The following is a 27263-nucleotide window of genomic DNA, read 5'->3' on the forward strand; positions in this document are numbered from 1 at the left end:
AGGAAGTTTGTTTCCTCTTCACGCTCTATCTACTTAACCGATCTTCTTGAAGCGGTTTTTTACTAACCAACGTCCAGGCCAAATCATAGAAGCTATAAATGCGAAATTTGGGCAATAGCTTTAGGTTATTACGTAGTGTTCAGATAAGAAAGGAATTTTCAAAATTCGTCCCTAAAGGGGTAAAAATTGGGGGTAATGTTTGTATGAATAATAACGAAAATCTTTACTGATCTTTGAAATACTAATAGTTTGAAATATAGAAAAGGACATGGGGTACCTTTTATCCTGGAAAAATAAATGTTCCCGTTAATTGACGCGGGCGAAGCCGCGGGCAAAAGTTGAATTATATATTTGAAAATCGACTTAACTTACATGACATAAGACCCATTTTGCTGAGTCCGAAGTCAGTCAGCTTTATGTGGCCAGTTGCGGTGATGAGCAGGCTGAAACATATATAAGCAAATGTATAAACATATTATAATTTGACGACCTCGGTGGCGCAATGGTAAAGTGCTTGCCTCTGAACCGAGAGGTCCCGGGTTCAATCCATTCGGGTTCAATCCATTTCATCATCCCGGGTCGGGTCATGATGGAAAATGATCTTTTTCTGATTGGCCCGGGTCTTGGATGTTTATCTATATATGTATTTGTTATAAAATATAGTATCGTTGAGTTAGTATCCCATAACACAAGTCTCGAACTTACTTTGGGGCTAGCTCAATCTGTGTGATTTGTCCTAATATATTTATTTATTTATAATAAACACACGCCCACATCAAACGTTAAACTTATGTGTGTAATTTGTTGTCTGTTTCTCACAAAGTACATACATATATAAATAATCTTGAATAGTCGTATTTCCACATGGCTGAGGGTCGTGGTCATTACGTGGAATGAAACACACACAACAACTCTCTCAGCACTATTAATGGAGTGGTTTGCCATTGCCTTCTCCATTTCACACACAAGTTAATAATCAACAAGTGTGCAGGTTTCCTCACGATGTTTTGCTTCACCGGAAATATACATTATAGGTGGCGCTGAATGCTAACAAAATAAACTTTGCAATAAAAACACTAGATGGCGCTGTGTGTATTCTAAATACGCTATGAATATTTTATACCAACTATCCCAATCCCATTTTAATACGAAAAAAAGTACCCGGCGGCATTTAAGCAGGTGAAGACGCGGTTTATAAATGTGAAAGTAAGTTTGTTATCTCATCACACTCTATCTACTGAACCAATCTTCCTAAAATTCGGTATACACGTAGCTCCGAGTACGGAGAAGGACTTATAGTGTATACAAATCATACAGGAAAATTATTTGGAAATTTGTGAATATCACGCGGGCGAAGCCGCTAGCAAAAGCTAGTCCTACTAATAATATAAATACGAAAGTTCGTAAGGATGTATGTGTGTATGTATGTTTGTTATCCTTTTACGCAAAATCTACTGGATCGATTGTTACAAAATTTGGTACACTGGTTTATAACCTGGAATAACACATAGGGTACTTTTTATCCCGAAATTCCCGCGGGAGCGAAGGCACGGGGCGCAGCTGGCGCACTAAATAAATAAATAAGACTATATACTGACTTATCTTTCCTAACTTGTAGTGCACTAATAGTGCTTATAGTCACAAAGCTTTCAACGCCTAAAACACAGGGTTCACGTCCTAGTTCAAGCACTTTTAATATGCTCATTTCTGTTAATAATTATCCTGTAAGAATTTGAATAAAGAAATTATATTTATTTATTTATTTGTATGTTTAGACTGACTTGTCCGGCTTGAGGTCGCGGTGCACGATGCCGTAGGAATGCAGATACTCGACAGCCAGCACGGCCTCGGCGAAGTAATGCCGCGCCATGTCCGGCGGCAGCGGCCCGCTGCGCGCCAGCGTGGCGCAGTCCCCGCCCTCCACGAACTCCAGGATCAGGCACAGGTGACGCTTCGTCTCGAACGAGCAGTACATCGTCACCTGCGGTTGTCTTGTGTTTCATTCACTACGTTTACGCTCAGAACACTTCACACCTGACGACTTATGCAAATATGGGCTTCATACAGGTAAGGCTTTCAGTCAAAATCAAGTTTATCAGTTTATCACCACAGTTGACCAAATAATGCAGAACATAACCTAAAATGGTGTTATTATTTTCAGGACCAATTAACCGCTCTTCAGTTTTCCTATGGTCTAAAACTGAAGTCTTAAAAGTGTACTCAAAAGCGACAAAGAGCTGCTAAACGTAAAGCTAAACATCAAAATATGTGTCGTCGTATATGATGTTAACCCTATAGGCTTTAGAACCAGTGTTTATATTTTTGATTTGAATAGTTTTTGGGTGGAACTGGTTAATTGATTATGTTGAAGAAGTGGTGGTCGAAAATAATATACATATCGGACCGGTGATCTCAATAGTGTGCAATAATTATATAAAGGTGTTGTGTTTTATTTTAAACTCACACCACGATTGCGAAGGTATTTTAGTCGTAAGTCTTCAAAAATATTGATATTATATTGATATTATTAATAACCATTGACATGGATATTTCATGTAAATTTCAATTTCAATAATATACGTTTGCACATTCCTGAGAAAAAGGATCTTGACAGACGGACAAAGTGATCCTATAATGGAACCCTTATTAACCTTTTTAACCCTATTTACCTTTTGAGGTATGGAACCCTAAAAAACTAAATACATAATCATCAGCAAATTCAAATTCAAATTCAAATTCAAATCATTTATTCAGAAATTAGACCTTCACAGGCACTTTTTCTCGTCAATCTTTAAATTTATAGTTATTTCTCACAAGCTAGAAACTACTGGCATTTCGGAACGACCACTGCTGAGAAGAAATGCCGAAAGAAACTCATTTGAACAGTGTTGGTCCCTATCATGCCAGATCGGCTTACTATTATTGTTTCTTACAAAAAATTTTTTTTTTTTTTACGCGCGTCAAGTTACCCAAAATTATAGCAAATACGAGTCTACGACAGTTACACAAAGTTCTATGCAGGGTAATACGGTAACAGGACCGATACTGTTTATGCTTTATACCGCAGATCTTCCTATGTGTGTAAAAAGTAATCATTATCATTTATATGCAGATGACTTACAAATTTATCAGAAATTCAAATCATGTGATACTGTCTCTGCTGTATAAAATGTCTAGTTTTGAATCCATCTAAATCTATGTTTATTATTATGGGTACAAATAATCAAATTATTAATATCAACAGTCATAAACCTGATATAAAATTAAATGATAAACAAATTCAACAGGTAAGTGAAGCTAGAAAACGAGGAGTGGTAATAGACAATAAACTGCAATTCGAAAAATATGTAATACAAGTTGTGAAAAATTGTTACTACAGGTTAAAAGTATTATACCAAATACGGCAACACTTGACTGAAGAGACGCGAATTTATCTTTGTGAAAGTCTCGTTTTATCCAAATTCAACCTACGATAGAACGTGGTGATACAGAGTTGTTAAGTACAGCATTATATGCCTATTACGCGTAAGAATGTTAAGTTAACACAAACATGAGAAATTTATATTGGCGTACGTATGATTGATATGACAAACACTCACCACAAAAGGATTATCGGCAAAACTAAGTATATCCCTTTCAGCAAACGCTTGTTCAACTTGATTCCTCAATATTAAATTGTTTTTGCTGATTTTCTTCATTGCGTACCTGAAAATATATAAATGTATTTCAGTGTAAAGTTTTTAGAGAATGACGCTAAATGCACGTGGGCGGAAATTTCGATGAAATTTTGTAAACGGGTAGTAATATTCTACCCGTACTTTTTATCCCGAAATTCCCACAGGAACGAAGACCACGCAACTAGTAAAGTAATAAATAAATGGTCGATGACCTCTCACACAAGACTCACCTTTGCCTGGTCTGCTTGTGTTTGACAAGATACACAGCCCCGTAGGCTCCGTTGGATATCAGCTTGATCACTTGATAGTCGCTCTCAGCCGGCGCCCCCGCCGCGCCCCCGGGCGGCGACGACCTGCCTCTGCTCCTGGAAGACAAGTAAACACTCTCATATTCGCGTGGCCGCGGTCGCGTTCGAGACTGTCGTCTGTGGTGTCTGTAAGTCACAGTCCGAGTGTATATATATATATATAATAATATAAGGTAAGATGTCCGCACTCACTCCACAAACCAGAAATCTAGCCCACTAACATCACATACACGTAGTCCAAATCACGTAGATCCCTTCTCGGCAATAGTCTAGCAGCTGTGGAGGACTGTCCGTTGGGGTTTCCCGATGGTACACCAAGGGATAGATCTCTACAGATGCAGCCATTTCACTTTGGACTAAAAAAAGGGACAAAAAGGCCTCTTCAATGCCTCAAAGGACCGGGTCCCAATGGACCTGTGGCTGAAAATGCGTACCAACATAATAATATCAATACTTTATTGTCAGACCATAAAGACCATAAAATTGTTAGAAGAAATCTTTGCCTATGTTTGTGTAATATAGTAATTATTTTGAAATTTGTGTGACTTGGTCGAAATTTACCTGTGAGAAATAATAAAACTTTAAATTTTGGAGATTTGTCTCTTATTTTATGACCGGCCGCCTGCCATCAATCCTCTTTAGTAGTGCGGTCGTTGCCTATCGCCTGCTACGACTATGTGTCCCTTATAATAGAATAAATCGTTTAAGACCCGTCAAATCCTTTTTTCTATTTCTATTAGAAGAGACCAGAAATGGGAAGTTTGTATGACAAGTAAGAAACTGATACAATTTGCCACAGGCGGGGCTGTGGAAAAAAGCTAGTGTTAATTAATTTAGTCAATGTAGTGTTTAGGTTGGAAGGTGTGACATGAGGATCACGACCCTCGACAATGTGAATACGAGTACAAGAAAGAGTGTAGAGGTATGTGTCGATAAAACAGTAGATACAGTCGATAAAACAGCACGCTGAAATCTAAATCTAACAACAGCTGCTGCTTAAAAATATCGTCAGATCTACAAATAACGAAAGTCCAGGAAAATGACGTCAGGATGTTCGTTACTCTTTCATTCGTATCACTTCACGTAATTCATACTTCATCAATATTACTTCGCGTAATTCATACTTCATTACATACTTAGATGGAGAAGAGTTCTGCGGCAGCGGCTGTGGGGGTGGAGGGGGGGCGTTGAGCTCCGCTAGCGGGTCTCGAGACAGGCCCAGTTTATGAATTATGTACTGCGGTATGTCTGTCGTTATGCCCTGCAACAAAACATTATATTCATAATCATATTATAAAGTGAAAAGGATAGTATTTTTTTTGTAAACAATAAAAGCAAAAACTTTTTTTTTATAAAAAAAAAAATTGGCAGAGAGATGAACGAAAAACGAAAGGTTCAGGAGTAGGCAATTTTTTTCGTTACCCGAGAAAAACCGTGACAGGTCGCTAGCAACCCGGCCCGGCCTTGAATAAATTGTATAATTAACAGTGAAAAATACGTCAAAATCCAAGAAACAAACAGATGCAGAGGACAACTGTGTTTTATATTATGTAGTGATTTATTTCCAAACAACTTTCAGAGTATTACAAATATTATACTGTGCTAAACTTCTTGAAGAGTTAATATTAACTTGGAACATCCCATAAAAGAATCTACTCAAGATACAATATATCTTAACATATCATCCGAATAAAAGTATTTTACATGTCTCATGTTCGGTAAGTAGGTCCTTATTACCCCCAAATGGGGATTGTAAGTGACCAATTAGCGCTCTAGGATAATAATGTAGCTACAAAAGCAGGGCGGTAAATATATTTTTTAAAAACACTTCACTCTTTCAAAAAGTTCGCGTACATCTAACCATCACACTGGCAATAGACATCATGCATTCAGCCCAATGACCAAAGAGGTCGCTTCGCTATTCAGCCTTATCTCATATAAATATACCTAATAATAGTTATCAATTTTAAATAGGTATCTGAATATCTCGGGCTGCAATTGATGCCTTACAGCCCTTGGCTACTAGTCTACTATTAACACCACAGTGGCGCCATCTGAGAGTGACATAAGGAGATATGCAAAGAAACTTACCTGTACATGCTTAGCTTGACCTTCGGCAGCTTCCAGGAGCCTGTAGAACTTCTCGGGATCGAACTCGAGACATTCCAGCAACCTCGCGGGCCTCGCCATCGCGAGTATTAGCCGCGTCACCAGTGGCGCCACCTGCGACCCCGCTTCCGCTGATTTCTCCCGCGTCTGATACAGATAATTGATTTAATTATTGTGTATTTTCACGTAATGTTAAGGCCTGCCTATTGATCAATGAATTAATCTTTATCTGTTTTTTTACAAGGGTACACACCGTAGATGGTTTACACCTTTACAGTTGATAGGCAACAATAGTAATCCCAATGAGGTTAGGGTCAGGCAGGCGGCCGGTCATAACATCCGAATGTTCAAATTTGAATGGTTATTTGTTAACAGGACCACGGGCTTCAGGCATCTATTGCACTGTGATAGGCTGGTTGTATTTCCTGCCTGCGTTAAGTTTAGTACAAAAAATACACAAGAAAATACAAGACAGATCGCTAGATGCTTTTTTCCTCATCATATATTCGGTTTTATAACGCCTATCGTGCTGCTTTGTATAAGATAGTAAATACGTTGTATATTCAAATTCAAACATACCTAAAATTCTTTATTCAATTTAGGATGATATACATCACTTATTGACGTCAAAAAATTACTTAAACTAAGTCTACTGCCGGCTTCCAAAGCGCTGGTGAAGAAGAAGCGGCGCAACAAACTTCACCGCAGCCTTTTCTCCAAGGACGTCAATTAACAATATAAGTCTTATATATATCAAAATGTTATTTAGCTAGGCTGGTTCGTTGCCTTTAGTTTTCATAATGCGAGTGAGAGAGGAACATTTTCTCACCTCCGCCAGCAACCTGTCCAGACTGTCGGCCATATCGTAGAAATAGCTGCTTGTAACCTGCTTACATTCTGATTTGTGTAAACAGTCCCGGGCCATTTCCAACACCTGGGGAAATATTGAAATTAGAATTAAGTTTCTGAAAAATTTTAAAACCTTAAACTTCTCTCAGAAGTAAACAATGATAAATTTATTTGGCGATCGATCTGTATTTAATAAAACACAATTACGTTTTTTTTTTCTGTACAAATAATACTGATGAAAAGTTAAACCAAAAATATTTTTCAAAATGTCGTGAACTTTTTATAGAACTTAAAGACTGCGACGTCACTATTACGTAGTCAAAAATCTTGATATACCTTAATGAGAACTAAAATATATTAATTATTTACCTTAAAAATATCATTGACAGTAAATATAGTGTTTTGTTATATAAATACTTTTCCATGTACATATTAGGATTAAAAAACCAGTTAAACATTAATACCTGTCTTTGTACAAATCGTTCTATAGGATTTCGATCTGGCTTCTTGTCTAATTCGGTTAGCTCTTCTATTAACGCCCGCAATCTGGAATGAGAAATAAAGACAATTTATTTTTTATTTATATAAAACACCTTAACAAACACACAACAAAACATCACGCGCAACACAAGATAATTCTTGACAGAATGACATTAAATTGAGAGTTACAGAAGCGGAAAGGGGAGGCCTTCGTCCAGCATTGGGACACAAAATAGGCTTAAAATATAGACATATTAGACGACCTCTGTGGCCTAATGGTCATCACGCCGGACTACTACACTGGAGGCCCCGGGTTCGATCCCCGGTCAGGTCAAGATAGAAAATAACCTTTTTCAGATTGACCTAGGTCTTGGAGGCTTATCTATATAAGTATATGTTATGAAATATATTATCGTCGAGTTAGTAACCCATAACACAAGACTTGAACTTTGGGGCCAACTCAGTATGTGTGATTTGTCCATGGATACATTTATTTATTTATTTATTGTATACTTTATATAAAAATAGAAAAGTCTATCGTACTTATCATCCATCGCCCGCTGCGCTGCCGGGAACCGAGCGGCGAACAGTGAAGACATAGCTGACACTGCGTCATCTTTCGCTTCACTGCCGCTACCAGCGCCACCTGGCGACCGCGACGGTGAACTGCAAAACGAATAAATCTTACAATCATTTAATTATTTCCGTGTCTATTTTATTACCACTCCTTGTAATTAACATTGTTATTATAAGATACGTTTCCGCATCCCATTATCGTTTTAGGTTGACGGAGGTTGACAGAGGTTGATTTCTAAACTCCCATCGCAATCCATCATCCCAGCCCCAAGATGTTACCTATTTAATCACACAATTTTAGCTAAGATTTACCACGATCTATTGAAATTTAACAGTAATGCAATGCACACTTGAAGCTCCCATCGCAACTTTATGTGAATACTCTTAAGATTTCTACTCCTTTATCATCTAACAAGGCATTGCGTGGAAGGCACTCAGTCCCACGCATTTCCCACTGCTGCCACCACGCAATACAAAGACTTTACAACCAATATACACTTTGTGAACATTTTATCTCAAACTTCTACTCCTTAACATTTTTGACCTGGCTCTGCGGAGATGGCGCTCATTCCCACACATGCCCATCCCACAGCTGCCACCATTGGAATTGGATTTGCCATAATTTCTCGGGCTGACTTAATGGCAGCTTCCTATGAAGCCATCGAAGTGGCTCGATTCTGGCAAGAATATATTACCCGCACCCAATAGAGCGTTAATTTGCCATCGACACGCAAAGAAGAAGAAGCTGCCACCATATAACAAAACCTCTGTAAGCCATACCTGAGGCTTCTACTCCTCACTCTTCTGGCGGGGCTCTGTGGGGAAGGTGCTCGCGCTCCCGCGTGCCCACTACCCCCACTATCTGATAGTGACGCCCAGTTGTTCATCCCGCTACCTTGTGAGCTACTGCAAGTTTACAAATATAGACAAATGTTAACAAAATATACAAAACATGCAGGGCGTGAAAAGATTTCAAAAGCAAAGCGCACGTGATGCCATTGGTTTTACAGGCGTCCATAGGCTGCGCTTTCCATCAGGTCGGCCGAATGCATACTTAAGCCGAATGTATAAAAGAAACAGCCTATGTTTGTTAAATTGCACTTTATCGTACAAATTCCATTTATTATAAAAAAAAAGTAAACGACGTACTCAATGTGGGCGTTTCTAATGTCTTACATTAGATACACGCCTCTTTCTAGTGACGATTCATAAAGTAATCCGCTACGAGTGACGCTTCAAAGTTTATGCAAATATATGAGTTTTGTGTAATAAAGGTATTATGAAGGATGACATTATTAGGCCGCCGGGAAAGCGATGGATGAGACTGGCACGGGATCGTAGAAAGTGGCGCGAAAAAAGGGAGGCCTTTGTGTTGATGTTCTTCATGGTGTTACAATTTTTGAAAATAATAATGAGATGAAAAAATTCTTGAATCGAGCGGGAATTGAACCCGTGCCCCTGTCTATCTGTGACAGTGCTCTTGACCATTGAGCTATCGAGACCATGCCAGTTCAGCTGAATAAATTCATCTCTTTCGTCGAATTGAAATTCAAATCAAATTCAAATCATTTATTCAGAAATTAGACCTTCACAGGCACTTTTTCTCGTCAATTTTATATTTATATTTATTTCTCACAAGCTACAAACTACTGGCATTTCGGAACGACCACTGCTGAGAAGAAATGCCGAAAGAAACTCATTTGAACAGTGTTGGTCCCTATCATGCCAGAAGGGCTTACCATTTTTGTTTCTTACAATGTTATTTTCTAATAATATTATAAAAGTACATAATGTACATAGTCATAAGGTATATAAAAACAGGTTATGATTGTGATCCGAGTGCTGATTATAATATATATATCGATGTGAAACACAATTAACTTACATAAAAATATATGAGAAACGAGATGACCAGTTCCCTCTGGCAGCACCCGTTCACGAGTTGACGCATGGGTCGAGAATAGTAGGTACTCTTAACTAATCAACATACCCCAGTCTCATATCCACTGTTACACGCAAGAAATTAAGTTTTTTGGAAATACTCAAGTAAAGTCAAAATAAAGTTAAAAAGCACGAGTGACATAATCCAGGTATAATAAATCCATAACAAATCCAGGATAATTACTTGAGAGAATTCTGGTGCTGATGGCAATGTGGACAGGGCGCCCGCGGCGGTGGCTCGCACACCGCTTGCACTGCAAGCAGACGCTCTTGCGACGAGCATTGTGACTGAAACAAATTATAGCAAAACAATGATGTGTTTATCATAAAATATAGTATCGTTTATTTTAACTCAATCTGTGTGATTTGTACCTATTTATTTATACTACTTCTCCAAAACTCTTCTTGAATGAAAAATTACACGTCAAGTGACAAAAGATTTATGTAAATTTTCAAGGTTGGCAACCCTACTCCCAAATATTACGGGTTGTCATCCGTTTTTCCATCTATATACCTAGATAGCGTTAATTACTTGAAAGGCCAAAGCGAAAACAAACCTTGATGGATAATAAATAACAAATATTAACACAAAAGCTAACAATTTCGAGGACTTTCCTGTAGACGAAGCTGAGTCAGAGCCGTTTACCATTTAATAGTTTTAATTTAGGTAAATAACCATACGTTTCGGTGTTTACACATCCTTTCCTTGAACAAATACGGAAAGAAACTTCAATGTCATTGTTATCAAACAAACTTGGACCACATGCGATGGCTTTGCTCGATAAGAGACAAATATAGCACTATCAAACACTATCATTGTGGGTGCAGTCAAGATATGGGATAATATCTGTCATCAAAAACTTAGATATAGAGAACTTTAAATATAGTTTCTTTCATTTTGCTCGTACAAGAACGATATACCAGGTATCAAAACGGAATCGAACGGATCAAAACGGCTTTTTTTACAGTCATTATCATTATATCGAGTGTGTTATTGCTAACACTGGTATCAGATCTTGTTCAAGTCCCCTAAAGGCATCTGATATGGCTTTTATGAGTACTTACCGCCATCGGCTACTAATCGTCATGGCAGGTAGTCGCGTACACACTAGTGAACTAAATTGTCCACCAGTGTGCAGGTTTCCTCACGATGGTTTTCCTTCACCGGAAGCAAGTGATGGTTATGAAAACTACTATATATGAGTCAGATTGGTATACAAACTCATATGGCACGAGTAGTGTACGAATCTGAGACCTTTCGATCCACAACGTCTTCACCTAATACACCACCACCGCTTCAATATATTTATAGTATAACTATATATTTTTTATACTATAACAGACAAACGAAGGTAGCCGTATGGTATATATGTAGCATAGACACTGGCATCCCGATACGGATCACCGGTGCTTTACCGACTTTTTGAGAAATCGACACTTTATTCTTATAAGCCCCAATGTCGCAAAAATTAGGTAACACTGCTGAGGGAAGTTTAATCCATAGTTTAGTACAGCGCAGGAGGAAGTTACTCGAAAATCGGAATGTAGTTGAGCGCCAACCGCCAAGATGAAGGAGTGGAATCTCTCCTTACGACGAGTGGTGCGGCTGCGGAACTCACCTGGCGCAAGGTCAATTTACTCGAGACTTTAAATTTGAAACGTACTATTGAATTAAATAAACACGACTTTTATCAATTAATCAACGCTTCCGATAATCATTTAAATTGAACATGTTTTATAAGTACTTATAAACCATAATATATAAGCATGCTTCATATAAGATGAGTGTACTTAGAATTCCAATATTCCGGAAATTAGGTGATTCACCGAGAGCGAGTGGTTTTGAATATATGTGCTGCACTTGTATTCAATATAGCATTATGTTAAATACTAGATATTCCACGCAGCTCCGTCCACAGAAAAAGTATCTAAATATATATATATTTTTTATTTCACCCTAATTGCATCATTTACAATATTTGTTTGAGGAATTCTTTTAAGCAAATATATAACATGTATCTAAGTGATTTTCATACAATTTTTCACCCCCTGGAGGATTTTGAGGGGTTTTATTTTTGAAAACAAATTTCAGTGAAATCTACAGTCAAATCTACATAGAATAATATCATTTATTTAAAGGGTATAATCATGGCCGATGTACATTTCCTATATTGTTACAATTTTGCTAGACAGGAAGAGGCAAAATAGGCAACATGCGTGTGACACCCTTGGTATTGCCGGCGTACATAGGCTGCGGTGACCCGTTACCATCAGGTAGGCCACATGCGTGTTTGCCTGTACATGCTTGGTTGTATTTAAAAAAAAGCTATAAAAAACACACACAAAAAGGTAGAAAAAGGAATTTAGAAAAACTTACCTTTATGGAGTGTATATATATATAATGTATATATATAAATAGGGAATAACCAAAATATAGGAGAATACGAGGATAAAAGCTAATATAGATGATGTAATCGTCAAGGATGTTATACGTGCCAATGGTCTGACAACTAGGGATGCCGACGACCGTGCGAAGTGGAGACGAAAAAGTAGGAAAGCGAATCCTGGGCTCCGACGCTCAACGAGAGAGAGAGAGAGAGAGAGACAGATGATGTACTCACAGATAGACTAGAGCTGCCAGGCGTGGTTCCGTAGCCCGAGGACGGCAGCGACGCCACGGACCACCTGCGTCCATCGCTGTTGACAACAATACATTATACTTATTTAAATCAATTTATCTCCATCGAAAATGAGAAAATTAGAGTCGATTTTACGAAATGCACAGACAGGGACGTGGGTTCAATACCTGCTCGATTCCTGAATTCTTCATCTCATTATTATTTCGAAATTAAAATTATTCAAAAATTAAATTCCAAAGCGTGTGTGACATGTATAACAAAACCATTTAAAAACTTATCCTTACATATTATAAAAAGACGTCCGTCCTACAATCTCTGTATGAACGCGATAAACTCAAAAACTACCGGACTGATTTTTGTACGGTCTTTAATTTAATTTATTATGGTTTTACCCGCGCGAAGCCTGGATGGACCGCTGGACATATCTAAAATTATTTTAAAAATATGAATCAACAAAGTTTACTCATAATGTTTTACTACAAGAAATACATTATTATCATAGTAACAATCTACAATTTATCAATCAACCACGCCCTCGTGATGACATTCATATACATATATATCAGAAAGTGAAGGTGATCAATCTTATGCCGGCTACACACTATCACCAAACTCACAGATTCCAACGCGAATGTGCATTGCGTAATATGTATGTATGATTCCTTTATTACCACAAGGAAAAACCATCAGTGTACGTCGAAACCGCCAAGTTTGGCGAACTGGCAGCCCATAGTATATAGCCGTCATTAAAATGAGTATGTTGTTTAGTCATATGTTAGTCACATTTGTTTATAAATTTGACTATACTGACGAGATATTGCAACGTAATGTGTTTGTTTGTGTAATCGACCGCATATCATGTTACCTGTCTGAATTTTTTGCCACGGTAATAGCGACGAATTTACCCCACGAAATACGCAGCAACTTTACCCCACGGTAAAAGGTACAATTCTGGTTGCCCTTAATATTATAAATGTGAAAATAAATTCTTTTATGAATTAATGTGATTTTTTTTGTGTTAACATAATGATTATGATATCTGCCATAGAATAACCACTCACTACCATCTCGCGGGTGTCGTAAGTGGCGATAAAGGGGTAAGACGCCTTAACAGGTGATAGGCATCAACAGCATTCCCAAAGGGGGCGATGGTAGATTTTTAAAGAAGATAATGTTTCTAATTCTTAGTGGAATTGGCTTCGTCACGTATCATTCCGAGTATTTTTGAGTCAATATACCTAATTAGCTTACAATTAATTATACTTATCAACAATCAGATAAAGTAATTGATGATATGATTTATACAGTTTCTAGATAATTGTTTTCGTAAATTGATAAGTTTATAAAAAAAAATCAATTCCGAGGACAAGCGGAGTGAAATTTATTACAACTAGCGTCCAGTCCTAACCCTTTGCTCAGTAATCACACAATCTATTAGCGAAAACCACATGAAAATCCGTACACTATTTTTGAGTTTATCGCTATTTTTTTTTTCTTTTGAGATACGGAACCCCATGAAAGACACGCGGCAGAGGACTTCGTTTTAATGTAAGAAGGATACAAAATTATAGATACAAATTTAACTTGGCTTCAAAAAAATGGCTGTTAATCAAATCTGATTATAGACAGACATTTTTTTGAAGTGAAAACTTCTTTAGCTTTTAGTGAAAACTTTTTTTCTTTTCTAAACGTCCTTGTGCACTTTTTGCGATGTGGGGTGAATGTTAAACTCGTGTCAGGGCACGTGACCTGATAGAAAATTCGTAAGACGTCAAAAATGCACAACGTTAATATCAAAGTTTTCACTGAGCTGCCGGCATTCCCGGATAATTTAAGAGCGTTGTTCTTTTCTGTGGACTTCCATGTCTACCTATCATCAGCCATCTATTTGACGTAGTACAACTTCTCCTTTATTTTGTCTATACTGGGTTACTGGTATCTAACGCATAACCTTCCAAAGGCGCATAAGGTACATAGAGACTAACATCTTTTGTTCTACGACTTTTGTATAAACGGATTTAGTTTTAATGTCGTTTCTATAAAACGTTAACTCTATGTTCGATTCCGCTACATAACGCTGATGTACTGTCTCGTGTTGCTTGGCTATTACATAGAGTTAAGATGTGTAGAATCGCAAATTAGGTTAGGTTAGGTTAGGCTTTTTTTTTTTATATGAAAAAAAAAAAATTCTAATCACGAAAAGTCGTAGAATAAAAGTTGCTTGTTTTGATGTATCCAAGTAGTCTTTAGGGGATTTTGCGTTTGATACCTGTAACCCTCTAGAAGCCCTTCTCGGCTTTCCACTTCCTATTCTAGATATTATTATAGTTATTATCCTTTCATTCAAGTTCTAGCAAAAATCGTCACGTCAGACAGACAGACAGGATAAGTGAAAATAAATAAAAGAAAAAAAAAAGCAGTGTGCAAAGTACAAAAAAATTCGGCGTAATGGATATGAAAGGTGATACAGACCAACATACAAACAGATAAAAACAGATGTGGTATAATATGCTAGGAAAATACTTACATATCCTTACTACTACTCAAGCTAGACATGTAAACAACATTTAATCACAGTTTCGGAGCTGACGCTTAACAAACACGCACACACGCCCCCTATGTTTAACATCGTTAACTTCTGTTTATCTATTTGACAAATAGTTTATTTAAAGGTGCTTTAATAAAGTGTTTTGTATTTTATCGTACAGTCGTACGTCGTCGTACTTTATCGTATTATAGTACAGTCACTCGCATATTAAATTGCTCTGCAACTTGGGCTGCTAAGCGGTTAATGCTAGAAATAGTTAGGCTTTTTTATTACGTGTCCGGCCAAAATAAACGGTATATGATTTTGTTAGGTTTTTTCACTTGAATCCAAGAATCTAGTCACTATACAAATTTAATCTTGCGATCTCGAACGAACGAGCGAACGTCGAGGTAAAATTTAATTTTGACGAATGACTTCATTTGACTGATTAATAATTACGTAAATTTGATTGTATTTATATTTCATTAGTATTTAAGAAGAGTTATGGTAAATAATAAAAAAAGCTTAAAAAAAGATTTTATGCTAGAATAAAATCTTTTTGTCGTATCTGGGGGCACGGCAATACCCCTCCAAGTCGAGTAAAAAAGCGCCACGGCCGTACCATCCTTTTCTCGAAGCAACATAAATTTATATTTAAAAAATGGTAAGCCATTCAGGCATAGGTCCCTATTATACCAGAAGGGTTTACAATTTTTACATAACCATAACACTGTTTGAATGAGTTTCTTTCGGCATTTCTTCTCAGCACCACACCACAGATGTTACCACGTATATATGGTACGGTGACCACGCACCATCAGATGGACCCTGATGGACCGCATGTCTGTTTGCCTAATGTTAGTATTATTCTAAATTCAAATTCAAAATTCTTTATTTTCAATTTAGGATGATATACATCACTTATTGACGTCAAAAAAATTACTTAAACTAAGTCTACTGCCGGCTTCCAAAGCGCAGGTGAAGAAGAAGCGGCGCAACAAACTTCACCGAAGGCTTTTCTCCAAGGACGTCAATTAACAAATATAGGTCTTATATATATATATTAAAAATTAGGAGGACGAATTTAAAAAAATCCTGGTTCCGTGTCGACGTAGACGGAAAACAAGATGTGCGAGAGAGAGAGAGAGAGAGAGAGGAATCTTCATTGGCCGCTCACTTTACATTCAGATCAGCTCTGGATAAGACAAAATTTAAGCAGTTGACGGCCTGCATTCAGTAATAAATACACATGAAGAACGCTGAATCTACATCGGTATTTTTCCATACAATTTATCTTGTCTAACAACAGTAATGCACCAAAACAAGTTATTTCCATCTAGTATCTTCTCTAATTATGTTGCATACCGTTATTATACTATTATGGTTCACGAGATAACAGCTATTATGTAAACGGTCATTATTCATTATGCGTATTGCATAAATAAAAGTGAGTGTAGAACTGTAAACTATTTTGTTAAAAGTTGTTCACTATTTCAAATTATAGTTACCAAACAATTACAAAATCAAATCAAATCATTTATTCAGAAATTAGGCCTTGACAGGCAGTTTTTCACGTCATATTCTAAATTAAATACCCAATACTTACAAGGTTCGGAGAAGAATTCATTTAAACAGTGTTGGTTAGGTTACCCTATCATGCCCGAGGGGCTTACCATTACCATTGTTTTAAATATACATTTTATAATTTAATAACACACGTTTTAAATACATAAACATAGTAAGTATTTTTTTCGTGTTTATATTAATTTCTTTTTTTTAATTATTATTTTTATGGCATAGGAATAGGACGGCAAACTGGGAAGCGAGTTACATGATGTTCGTATTTTTTCAATTGTCCTCACATTTCGAAGCTTTTATATTTATGGGTGTTCGGAAATTATTATTTTAACAAGTTACAATTTATAGATTTTATAGCCCTTGTTGTAATGCACAATAAATCGAACTATAACACAACTAGCTGCGCTACAGGACTTCGCTCCCGTGGGAATTTCGAGATAAAAAGTATACTATGTGTTAGCAACTAAATTTCTATCACCATTCAGCACAGAGATTTCTGGGGTGTCCCTTCTGTGCTCATTTTATTTTCAACGCAATGGTCAATCGTTAGATCATATGACGTTATGACGTTTTCAAATGACGCTCTCAATAATGACATATCAAACTGATGACTTGATGAAACAGACTATGTAATTGGAAACACGAGATTTCTTAACGGCACGAGAATTTCAAGAAATTACTATTCTCATACTATTCATTTACTAGTAGTAATATTTTATTAAACTCAAATGTCGGCTATACTCTCTCGGCAAACAGTTCGCTTGGAACTTGATGCTACACTGCATTTTGATTGTACGACTATTTGTCTCTTATTTTAATTTATCTACCACGAATATTATTGACTTATTTATCAGGCGTGTTCATAGCTATGCGTGTATGCCCAGAATTTGCCCAGTTGCAAACCCATGCGCCCGGCTTCATGGGAAAAACTGGGCGTAATACCATATCTGGGGGTGTGTGTTTGTTTGGATATCAATCAAATAAGTAAACAATCATGGTTTACCATATTATATATCATATAATATAACAGCTTAGTTCTTTATTTTCAAATGGTACATGCTAAATAGATCTATGAAGATATAGGAAATATAGTGGGATAGGAAGCACACCACAAATAAAACATTAGCCCTCCCTCCACTAAAGCGATTTACAGCATAATTCACTAGTTGCGTACCGGAGCTTCGCTCCTGTGGGAATATCGGGACAAAAAATTCCCTATGCCACCGGGGGCTCCCGGCCTGGGGAGCGGTCTGTCACATGTGACGTCACAAGTATACTCACAGCTCCTTGCCGCGCTTGACGCTCGACGACAGCAGCGCGTGGTGCAGTGGGTGAGCGTGGTGCGCGTGCGGCCAGCGGGGGCCCTCGGCCGGGGACAGCGGGCCCGTGCCCGGGGAGCTGCAGCGGTTCGACCCCACCTGCGAAAAAAGGTACTAGTTCATGTTTTGGATGAAATACAGAGATGATTGTGAAGCCATTATGAGCCTACTATTGAGCTGCGTCAACGTCCCCACTGCTGGGGCACTGGCCTTCCTCACGGCTGGATAAGGAGTTTGGGCCACCCGCGGGCCCATTACGAATTGGCGGGCAAACAACACAACATGAATCAACGGCTTTACGTGCCCTCCGAAGCACGGGCTGCGGTGTTTGCTATAAAAACATATTGTCACGTGTGGTTCCTACGTAAGGACCTAGAAAAGGAGCATATACTCCACGAGACATCGCTTCGGCAGCTGATGGGCAACATCAGCATTCCCAAGGAGGATTGAAATCGGGCAGGCGACCGGTTGTAAAATCTAAATCGAATTGTCTAATTTTGTTTGTTTTTTGCGTTGATCTCAGATTTCGTCAAGTAATGCAACTGCAACTGAGAACAGAACGAAGGAAACAAAGGGACGAAGATACGAGAAAGAGATAAGTCATTTTGTCCCTTCGAATTAAATCTAAAGCTATTTACAGATTTGAGGCTGCGTTAAGTTCGTGCACGGCTTAACAAAACACAATTGACATTGTTAGCGATCAACTTGTGGATCGTGACAAGGAGTTAGAAAGGAGATTATATTTCATAATCTGTACCAACCATTCACAGAAGTGGAATCCAAACACAACAACAAACCATTTTATCAAATCACAACAGCGCAGATCTCACAAACGAATTATTGAAATAAGTTATTTGATGCAAAAATTACATTTTTAACACAAGCTTTTTATTCTTCCGATCTTATTGCGTGACAAAAAATTATGTCCGTGCAGTAAACCGTTGAGGAGTTCCCTCGTCGGGAGCCGTTATTGGGTGCACGTGCACCATCATGTTCATGGGTCATGCTTATCATAATAATGCATTGTCATTCAAAATAAACAAGTGTACAAAATTTCAGATCAACCGGTTGAAAATATCTGCTTCAAAATTGAGTTACAAGACTCCACCCGAACATACATACATACATTACAAGTTAAATAATAACTTCTAGAAAAGCCTAGCACTATTGAAAGATATACGCTATGTATCGTCGACTAAGAACATTGAGAATCTTGTCGAATCCGACGTACATTGACGACGGATTTTGCTTGCGTTGATATAAATCTCACAAATAATACCGCAATCATTGATTATCACCAACGCTTAAACAATACACAAACAACCTTATAGCAACCCAGCTATGCACAATGGGCGAACTCTGAGCTATACCAACACGATTGATGGTACATTGAGTAGTTTCCGCAAAGAAAAACCAGCAAAATATATCAGATTGTTAGTGGACTGTGTTTTATGGTGCTGGGTTAGGTTCGTCGCTGGGAATTAAATTTGCGGGTTTCGTGACGATGCGTTTATTAAGGCACACACAGGAAGAAGAAAACAGACAGGGTAGATACATTACAATGTTTTTTTTTTAAAAAGGTACATTATAATGTTGCTTGTAGTAAATATTAATAAAAACTAAACTTAATGTTGCTATAGTCGCAACAATATCGAACCCAGCAAAGTTCGGCAATCTGTTTGCCGATAATGTATATTAGCCGACATTAGACTTACGCAGCGGTGATAAGTTTGAATTCGCTATGGCACATGACTGGACAATATGCAGTTGACTGTACGAACCGGTCGCGAATCGATGCCTTCAACAACCGTGCAACACGATTCATGACTCACGATGCTGATCTATCTATGGAGTCAGAAAAAAGAATGGCTCGCCTCACAAACTTTTTTATTATGTATGTGGAAACTAAGTAGGGAGAAACCCACGAACCAAATATAGAGAAGGAACCGGTGTATCTCTATCTACCTACTTGAGCACCACTAAAATGTCGACGTCACGTAAAGGGGGCGGAGCCAGTACGGAACCGATTCCCCGTTCCGTCTGCCTCAGGCCCGCAAATCGTTACACAACTTTTATTATCACGTCTATACATTATCGCGGAAACTTTGTAGGATTCGTCATATACATTACTGAATTTTCATTGCGGTAAATAGAAGCTCTCACACTAGCTACGCAAAATTAATTCATTCGCGTCGCGTCATTAGAGCATTCGAGAAATGTCTATAAGGCTGTGCTTGTCCAATGGTTGAGAAGACCGCCTGTGGTACATTTTATATTATTCAGATTTTAATCAAATCGCCTGAAGGCTTCTGACATAACTTTTACGTCTATCCACCGACCTAGTGGCTAATACTCGTATACAGACTTTGGTTAGTTAGACCACGTGTATGTCGTCTGTCTGTCTGCATTCCAATAGCGTAAAATAAGTGAATGTACCTAAATAATGTACTCATATATTATGTTTTATAGACTGCAGCATAATACAGTTAAGTGCTTCGATACCGTTTGTGGACCGATAAGGCAGTTTAAAGTAACAATAAACCCTTATTTTCACAAGATATAAAACTAATATTATATAAATGCGGAAGTAAGTTTGTTTGTTACCTATTCACGCTTTAACTGCATAACCGATCGTCTTGAAATTTTGCATACACGTAGTTTGAAGTACGGGACATATGGATTCCCCCACTATGTCCTTCTTCTAGGGATCCCAAAATTCCCACGGGAGCGAAGCCCCGTTTATCCCGAGATTTTCATAAAACATGACTAAGATCCATGTTTCATGAAAATCTATTCGGCTTAATAGGGTTTTTAATTTGTGTAACGAATAAACTTGTATCTAAGTAACATCTATTTCAGCCGACAAACAGCAGTGCTTACGTTGTTGTGTTCCGGTTTGAAGAGTGAGAGAGGTCATGTAATTACTATGGCAAAATACCCTATAGGCAACAAAGTGGGTATTGCTTATAAGACACCTTGGGGTGACAACACCAGGGTGTCGCAACGTCCAACGGCTGCGTTGACTCCCCATAATAAATAAATATAAATACATTAGGACAAATCACACAGCCCTAAAAGTAAGTTCGAGACTTGTGTTATGGTTTACTAAATCAACAATACTATATTTTATAACAAATACATATATAGATAAACATCCAAGACCCGAGCCAATCAGAAAAACATCATTTGCCGTCATGAACCGACCGGATGGACCGTATAACCATATAAAAACCATACAAAATATAAGTCTTAATTATTAATCCCATTGAAAACATCAAGTGAGTCAAGTTTTTTTTTTAAGTTAATGAAGAAAACGCGTAAAGCCAGTCCCTATTTAGGGAGCATGACCGAACATTGGTAAAAAACAATTGACGCAAAAACTTCGCTCAACGACACAAACCTTATGCCCGCTCCACGCTGTCGACGAATTCAGACACACGCCGAGTAATCAGAGTAGTTACTAAGAGTGATTTTATTTACCGCAATGAAAAACTGGCATTGTATACCGAATCTGCTAAAGTTTGGCAAACTGTTGTGGAGCCGGTATTAGCTTTTAAGGCGGTACCTATTCAACTTATAAATTATTGCTATCCCTCTCTTTCATCATACGTCTTTCTCATTTTTACGCGTTCCCAATTTCGATCTTTCCTGCTCTTTTACACAATCCTAACCGGAACTAAACTTTATTTTTACAAGTCTTTATCCAGTTTCACCTGTCCCAATGTCTGTCTATCTGTCTGTAACAAAATGTTACAAGTTAAATTTCATCTACTTCTACTTGTCCTACAAAGTTTAAATTTTCCACGTCGTCGCTTAAATTGTTATAACTATGTATTATTATCAGAATCGGCTCCTAATGAGAGAACTCCCCAACGGTTTACAGGACGGACATTGTTATTTTTTGTCACGTGTTGAATGCAACAAAACCTCTCTAGACGACAATAAAAGCTTGTTTATGATGCTTGTTTATGTCCGCACACATGTGCGGACATAAACAAGCACAGTAAGTGTACACAGAACATCAAAACTACCCACATACAAAATCCCTTATATTGGCCGCTACACAAAGATCATTGCAGTGTAACTTTGTAAAGCGGTTGACTGTACAAGTGTACAGTGTGAACGTTCCCATGTGTAAATAGAAAAATAACACTAACCCTTTCAATCAACTCCAAACAACTGGTCCTTCGAGCCGGACATTAGAATTGATTTGATCAGATCTAATTATGATTGACATATCCTTTTCAGCCACTCATCTGGTAATTTATTTTTGTACATCAAAAGTTAATTTTTAGCTGTTTATAATCATACGCAGTGTATTTGTCTGTTCGCGATAAACTCAAAAACTACTGCACGGATTTTCATGCGGTTCTCACCAATAGATATTGTGATTCCCCGAGGAAGGTTTAGTTGTACAATTTAAATTAATAAACATAAAAATAAGTATGTCTTATAAATAATTGACTTGCCAAATCCCGAAGCACAATGGAGAAGTTTTCGAGATGCGCGCAAACAGATAAACATTAGCTATTAAGGGTCGCCGCAGTGTAAACATATTAACGACAGCATTAACTGTGACACAACGCACGCTAACGACTTAAGGAGAAGTTATATATTTTATCATAATCGTATAACGAGTGTGTTATTGCTAAAAGTGGTGTCAGATTTTATTCAAGTGACTTTTTATTACCGTGTAGTGACAAGCAATCGCATTAACACAAGTAAACTAAATAGTCAACCAGTATACAGGTTTCCTCATGATGTTTTACTTACGCCGCGGCCTATGAAAACCACTATACATGTGTCAGATTGGTATACAAACCCATGACGAGGTATCGACCTCACTTGACACACGCGCGCGCATCTTAACCGCTGGACCACCGCTATCATATTTTATGAATATGCTCCGGTTACTCAAGGATTTTATATGGATATGACTTGCGATGTCAACGGATGTGGAACTAAAATTGCTTTATTTTAAAAAAGTAGACAACCAATTTTGAAGTGAAAGAAGTTGTTCAAAAGTTCAAAGCCCGCAATGAATGTACCTAATTATATTGTGGTAATTTAATGGTGGTGTGGTTGTATTATGGTAAATTTAAAATCAAAATCAAATCATTGATTCAGAAATTAGGCCTTCACAGGCACTTTTTCACGTCATATTCTAAATTAAATGATGATTACCAAAGCTACAAACTACTAGCATTTCGGAACGACCACTGCTGAGAAGAAATGCCGAAAGAAACTCATTCAAACAGTGTTGGTCCCTATTATGGCAGAAGGGCTTACCATTTTTTAAATATAAATTTATGTATAATTTTTACATGGTCAAAATCAAGTGCTGATGAAAGGAAAATATATTTGGCTAATTATACTATATATATATATATATATATATATATATATATATATATATATATATATATATATATATATATATATATATATATATATATATATATATATATATATAAAAGATCGAGCTGACCAGCCATAAAACATTTATATTAAACATGATAACTTCCCCTTAAAGACTATTACTCGGTCTCGCTTACACAACCATCTTATTGCTGCGATACGACGTCTCTGATCGTTCAAGTAGTCAATACAACGTTTATGGAGTAATACATTAAGGATATATTATCACCAAGGGGCTGTTACGAGGGCTGTTAAATTTTGGGTACAAAATGGAGCATTTGAGTCCATTTTATATGGGAACTAGCGGCTCGTCACGCCTGCGCACGGGTAAAACCATAATAACTTTCTTCAGGAATCACACTATCTATTAACAATTCGCATCCAAATCCGTTGAGTAGTTTTAATGATCTAAGCATATATAGGGACAGACAGCGGAAAGTTACTTTAAAAAATACGAAACCACAAAAAATCAAAATATCTTTTCAAAATATTATAAATGCAAATAACTTACAATGTGAAGATCGACTGGAGACTCGATACTGGTCCCGCCAATTTGAAGCGAATGAAACTTTGAATATCGCAAAATCTACAGGAAGGATTTCGATTAAATTTGGTACATTTTTTAAACTGACCCAGAGCACATTCGAAATGAGAGAGAGAGAGAGAGCACACATAATTTTATCGCTTTTATCGCGAAATTGCATCGGCCAATAATTTACAATGTCGTAACAATATAACCACATTATAAACAAAACAGTAATATTACACAACCCGAGTAATCCTAGAGAAGGCCTTGATACACCGCAGAGATGAGACGAGTATTTTGTAGACTATGTATTTCTGATTAATATTATATTACCTTTGAATTATCTATTACCACAAGATGTTATAATAACATTTTGTGGTGAGAATAATATATTATATATTAGGACAAATCACACAGATTGAGCTAGCCCCAAAGTAAGTTCGAGACTTGTGTTATGGGATACTAACTCAACGATACTGTATTTTATAACAAATACATATATAGATAAACATTCAAGACCCGGGCCAATCAGAAAAAGATCATTTTCCATCATGATCCGACCGGGGATCGAATCTGGGACCTCTCGGTTCAGGGGCAAGCCACTTTACCACTGCGCCACCGAGGTTGTCAGGTAACAAACAGGTCAGGTCGTAATAAGGTAACATACAGTCAACAACACATCAAGTTACCCTGCATTAACCTCTATGGCGCGGTAATAGCGACGAGTTTGCTATATATTCGGGTAGGTTGATGTGTGTTGACTGTACATGTGTTCCAACGAAAGGGAAAATAGAAAAAAAAATCTTTGACATACAATATAGCTGTCTTACACCTATCGCAATGAATAATCTATCAGTTTTTCCCGAAGGTTGACTGCTAGAGAATGCTTTTAGCATTAAGTCCGCCCGTTGCACGGGTGAACAAAGTTTTCATAAGGAAATATAGCCTGAAAATTTTCTTTTCGGATCACGAGGTTTCACGATACTTGCTCTGTTTTGCTCGTACGTACGTACGTCTATTTTATATAAGTTAAAGACCCAATTTTATACCTTTCACCAAGGAAAAAGTCAATATTGTTTATAATTCAGATGTCGGTGGTAAAAAAGATTTGTCGAGTAAAAATGTGCGAGAACTGGCGAAGTACGGGTTTTCATTTCACTTCTCACTATCGAATTGATTCGAAGTGAGACGCAGCGAACCAATCACATTGAGGCGAGGCTGTCGTCGCGTCACAATGGCGCGCTGTGATTGGTTAGCTGAGCAACGTCTCACTGCAAATCGACTCGATCGTGAGATGTGAATAGCAAAGTCGCACACACACACACAGATATGCATTGGACATTATTCATTTTAGCTACCCTATTCGTGTACAGACTGTGTGCATTGGGCAATCGCCAGCTCCGAAACTAATAAGAGATGCCTGGAATAACTTGGCTTCTAGATCACAGTCAAAGATCTAGAGATTCCGTGTAATAACTACAAACAAACATCCCGACACACACATATTGTTATTTGCTTGACTTATTATTATGAGAGGAAATTATTATGAATATTTGAGCTTTCGTTGCTTGCTATATCCAGTATAACGAATTGGGCTGATTTATATCCTCCGGTGGATGACGTACTAGGGAACGAAGGGACACACATAGCCTTGGCAGCTAAAAGGCAATAACTACATTCCCAAAGAGGGTTGACGGACATAAAATTTTAAGATAAGGTAAGGCAGAGCCAACTCTTCGAAATTTTAAGGTTTATTTATACGTGGACCCTGGGTTTCGAATTAGAATGGAACACGTGGAAATGAGAGAGCATAAACTGGAGGAGGAGCATAAAATAAACACTAGTAAGGAAATAACCATCACATTGCCGCCTTCACGAAAACTTCACAGATAAAAAAAATGTTCACAAGAAAATTGCGAAAAAAAAATTGCAAGGTCCCTTTTTTTTTGGAGCAAAACATTTAATTAAATAAGAAAGAAGGTCAGAGCCGTCGAAAGATATTACTTGGGTTAACAAGATTTTCTTATAAACAGTGTACTTGGAGAATTTCAAAAACATAAAAATACATTCCTCTAAAGTTGTGTCAGAGTTTTTGATCTCTCTCTCTCTCTCTCTCTCTCTCTCTCTCTCTCTCTCTCTCTCTCTCTCTCTCTCTCTCTCTCTCTCTCTCTCTCTCTCTCTCTCTACAGAACGCGATACCGATTGCATTGACAGCTATGACGCTCCGAAGCCGAGCTACAACAAAATTGAACTTTTAAATTTTGACACGATTCGACAGTTGATTTTCAATCCTGTCTGACGTTGACCCTCTTTGGAAAATGATTTTTGCCGTTTACAGGTTTAATGTGAACACATTTTATAATATAATTGGCAAACAAGCGGCTTGCCTGATGGTAAGCAAACACCGCAGCCCATGGACACCGGCAACCCGATACGGATCACCGGTGCGTTGCCGACTTTTTGAGAAAACGATAGACACTTTCTTGAAAGCCCCAATGTCGAAACTATAAGGGAACACCGCTGAGGGGAGTTTATTCCATAGTTTAGTACAGCGCAGGAAGAATTTACGTGAAAAGTTGAGCGCCAACCGTCATGGTGGTAGGAGTGGAATCTCTCCTTACGGCGAGTGGTACGGATATGGAACTCAGTGGCTGGCACAAGGTCAAATAGAACCTCAGCATATGATAATTACCTTACGTTTGGTAGTATTTATTTAATAGTTAACAGCAGAGCCAATTTTAAACCAATTTGGCACAGATGCGGTTTGATATCGGCCAAATTAAACCCGAGAAGGACACAAAATTAAATTGCGGTTTGTCCAAACAAAACGACGGGTTAAATAGGTCACATAAATAGAGTTTATCTCTATCGAGTAATAGTGAAGTTCAATGACAGTAGAATGCGTAGTCGATTTATAGGTCACTAGCCTTTGCCCGCGACTCCGCCCGCGTGTATTTCTCTGCGAAAGCGGTACAGACATGTTTTCATACAAAATTTCACCCCCCATTATTTTAAAAGCATCCTATGTTTGAAAGGCGGTCTTTAACTATATGCATGCTAAATTTCATCAAAATCGGTACAGTGGTTTAGCCGTGAAAGCGGAACAGGCAGACTTTCACTTGTACAATATTAGTATGGATTTTATTATTGTGCATGGTCACATCTGGTCGCATTAAAAAAATGTTATATATATTTTCATTACCTGTTTGAGTCCCACTGCTGGATAAAAGTTAGGGGAGGTGAAAAAAAATTATTTAGTCAGTGTTAGAATTGTCAACACTCCAAATGAAAGTGAGGAGTGCCACCAAGAAAACAA

At 37.7% G+C, this 27263-nt stretch overlaps 1 protein-coding gene across 4 annotated transcripts in view; it reads right to left on the reverse strand.

The window, feature by feature from the left end:
* dop (drop out) overlaps positions 1–27263 on the reverse strand; it is a 73054-nt gene that overhangs the window by 26801 nt on the left and 18990 nt on the right. For 2 of the 4 annotated variants that reach the window (XM_064436780.1, XM_064436779.1), the window contains exons 4-17: positions 17966–18102; positions 15107–15127; positions 12562–12637; positions 10125–10228; positions 8780–8905; positions 7967–8089; positions 7408–7489; positions 6924–7028; positions 6077–6241; positions 5122–5246; positions 3908–4042; positions 3600–3705; positions 1782–1981; positions 373–443 (exon numbers count right to left, since the gene is read on the reverse strand). In XM_064436780.1, coding sequence (XP_064292850.1) covers positions 373–443; positions 1782–1981; positions 3600–3705; positions 3908–4042; positions 5122–5246; positions 6077–6241; positions 6924–7028; positions 7408–7489; positions 7967–8089; positions 8780–8905; positions 10125–10228; positions 12562–12637; positions 15107–15127; positions 17966–18102 — 1576 coding nt within the window. The remainder of the gene's footprint in view (positions 1–372; positions 444–1781; positions 1982–3599; positions 3706–3907; positions 4043–5121; positions 5247–6076; positions 6242–6923; positions 7029–7407; positions 7490–7966; positions 8090–8779; positions 8906–10124; positions 10229–12561; positions 12638–15106; positions 15128–17965; positions 18103–27263) is intronic. The other 2 variants (XM_053763212.2, XM_053763211.2) reach the window with 1 other exon arrangement.

Source organism: Plodia interpunctella, chromosome 23, assembly GCF_027563975.2.
Source record: "Plodia interpunctella isolate USDA-ARS_2022_Savannah chromosome 23, ilPloInte3.2, whole genome shotgun sequence".
Lineage (NCBI taxonomy): Eukaryota > Metazoa > Arthropoda > Insecta > Lepidoptera > Pyralidae > Plodia > Plodia interpunctella.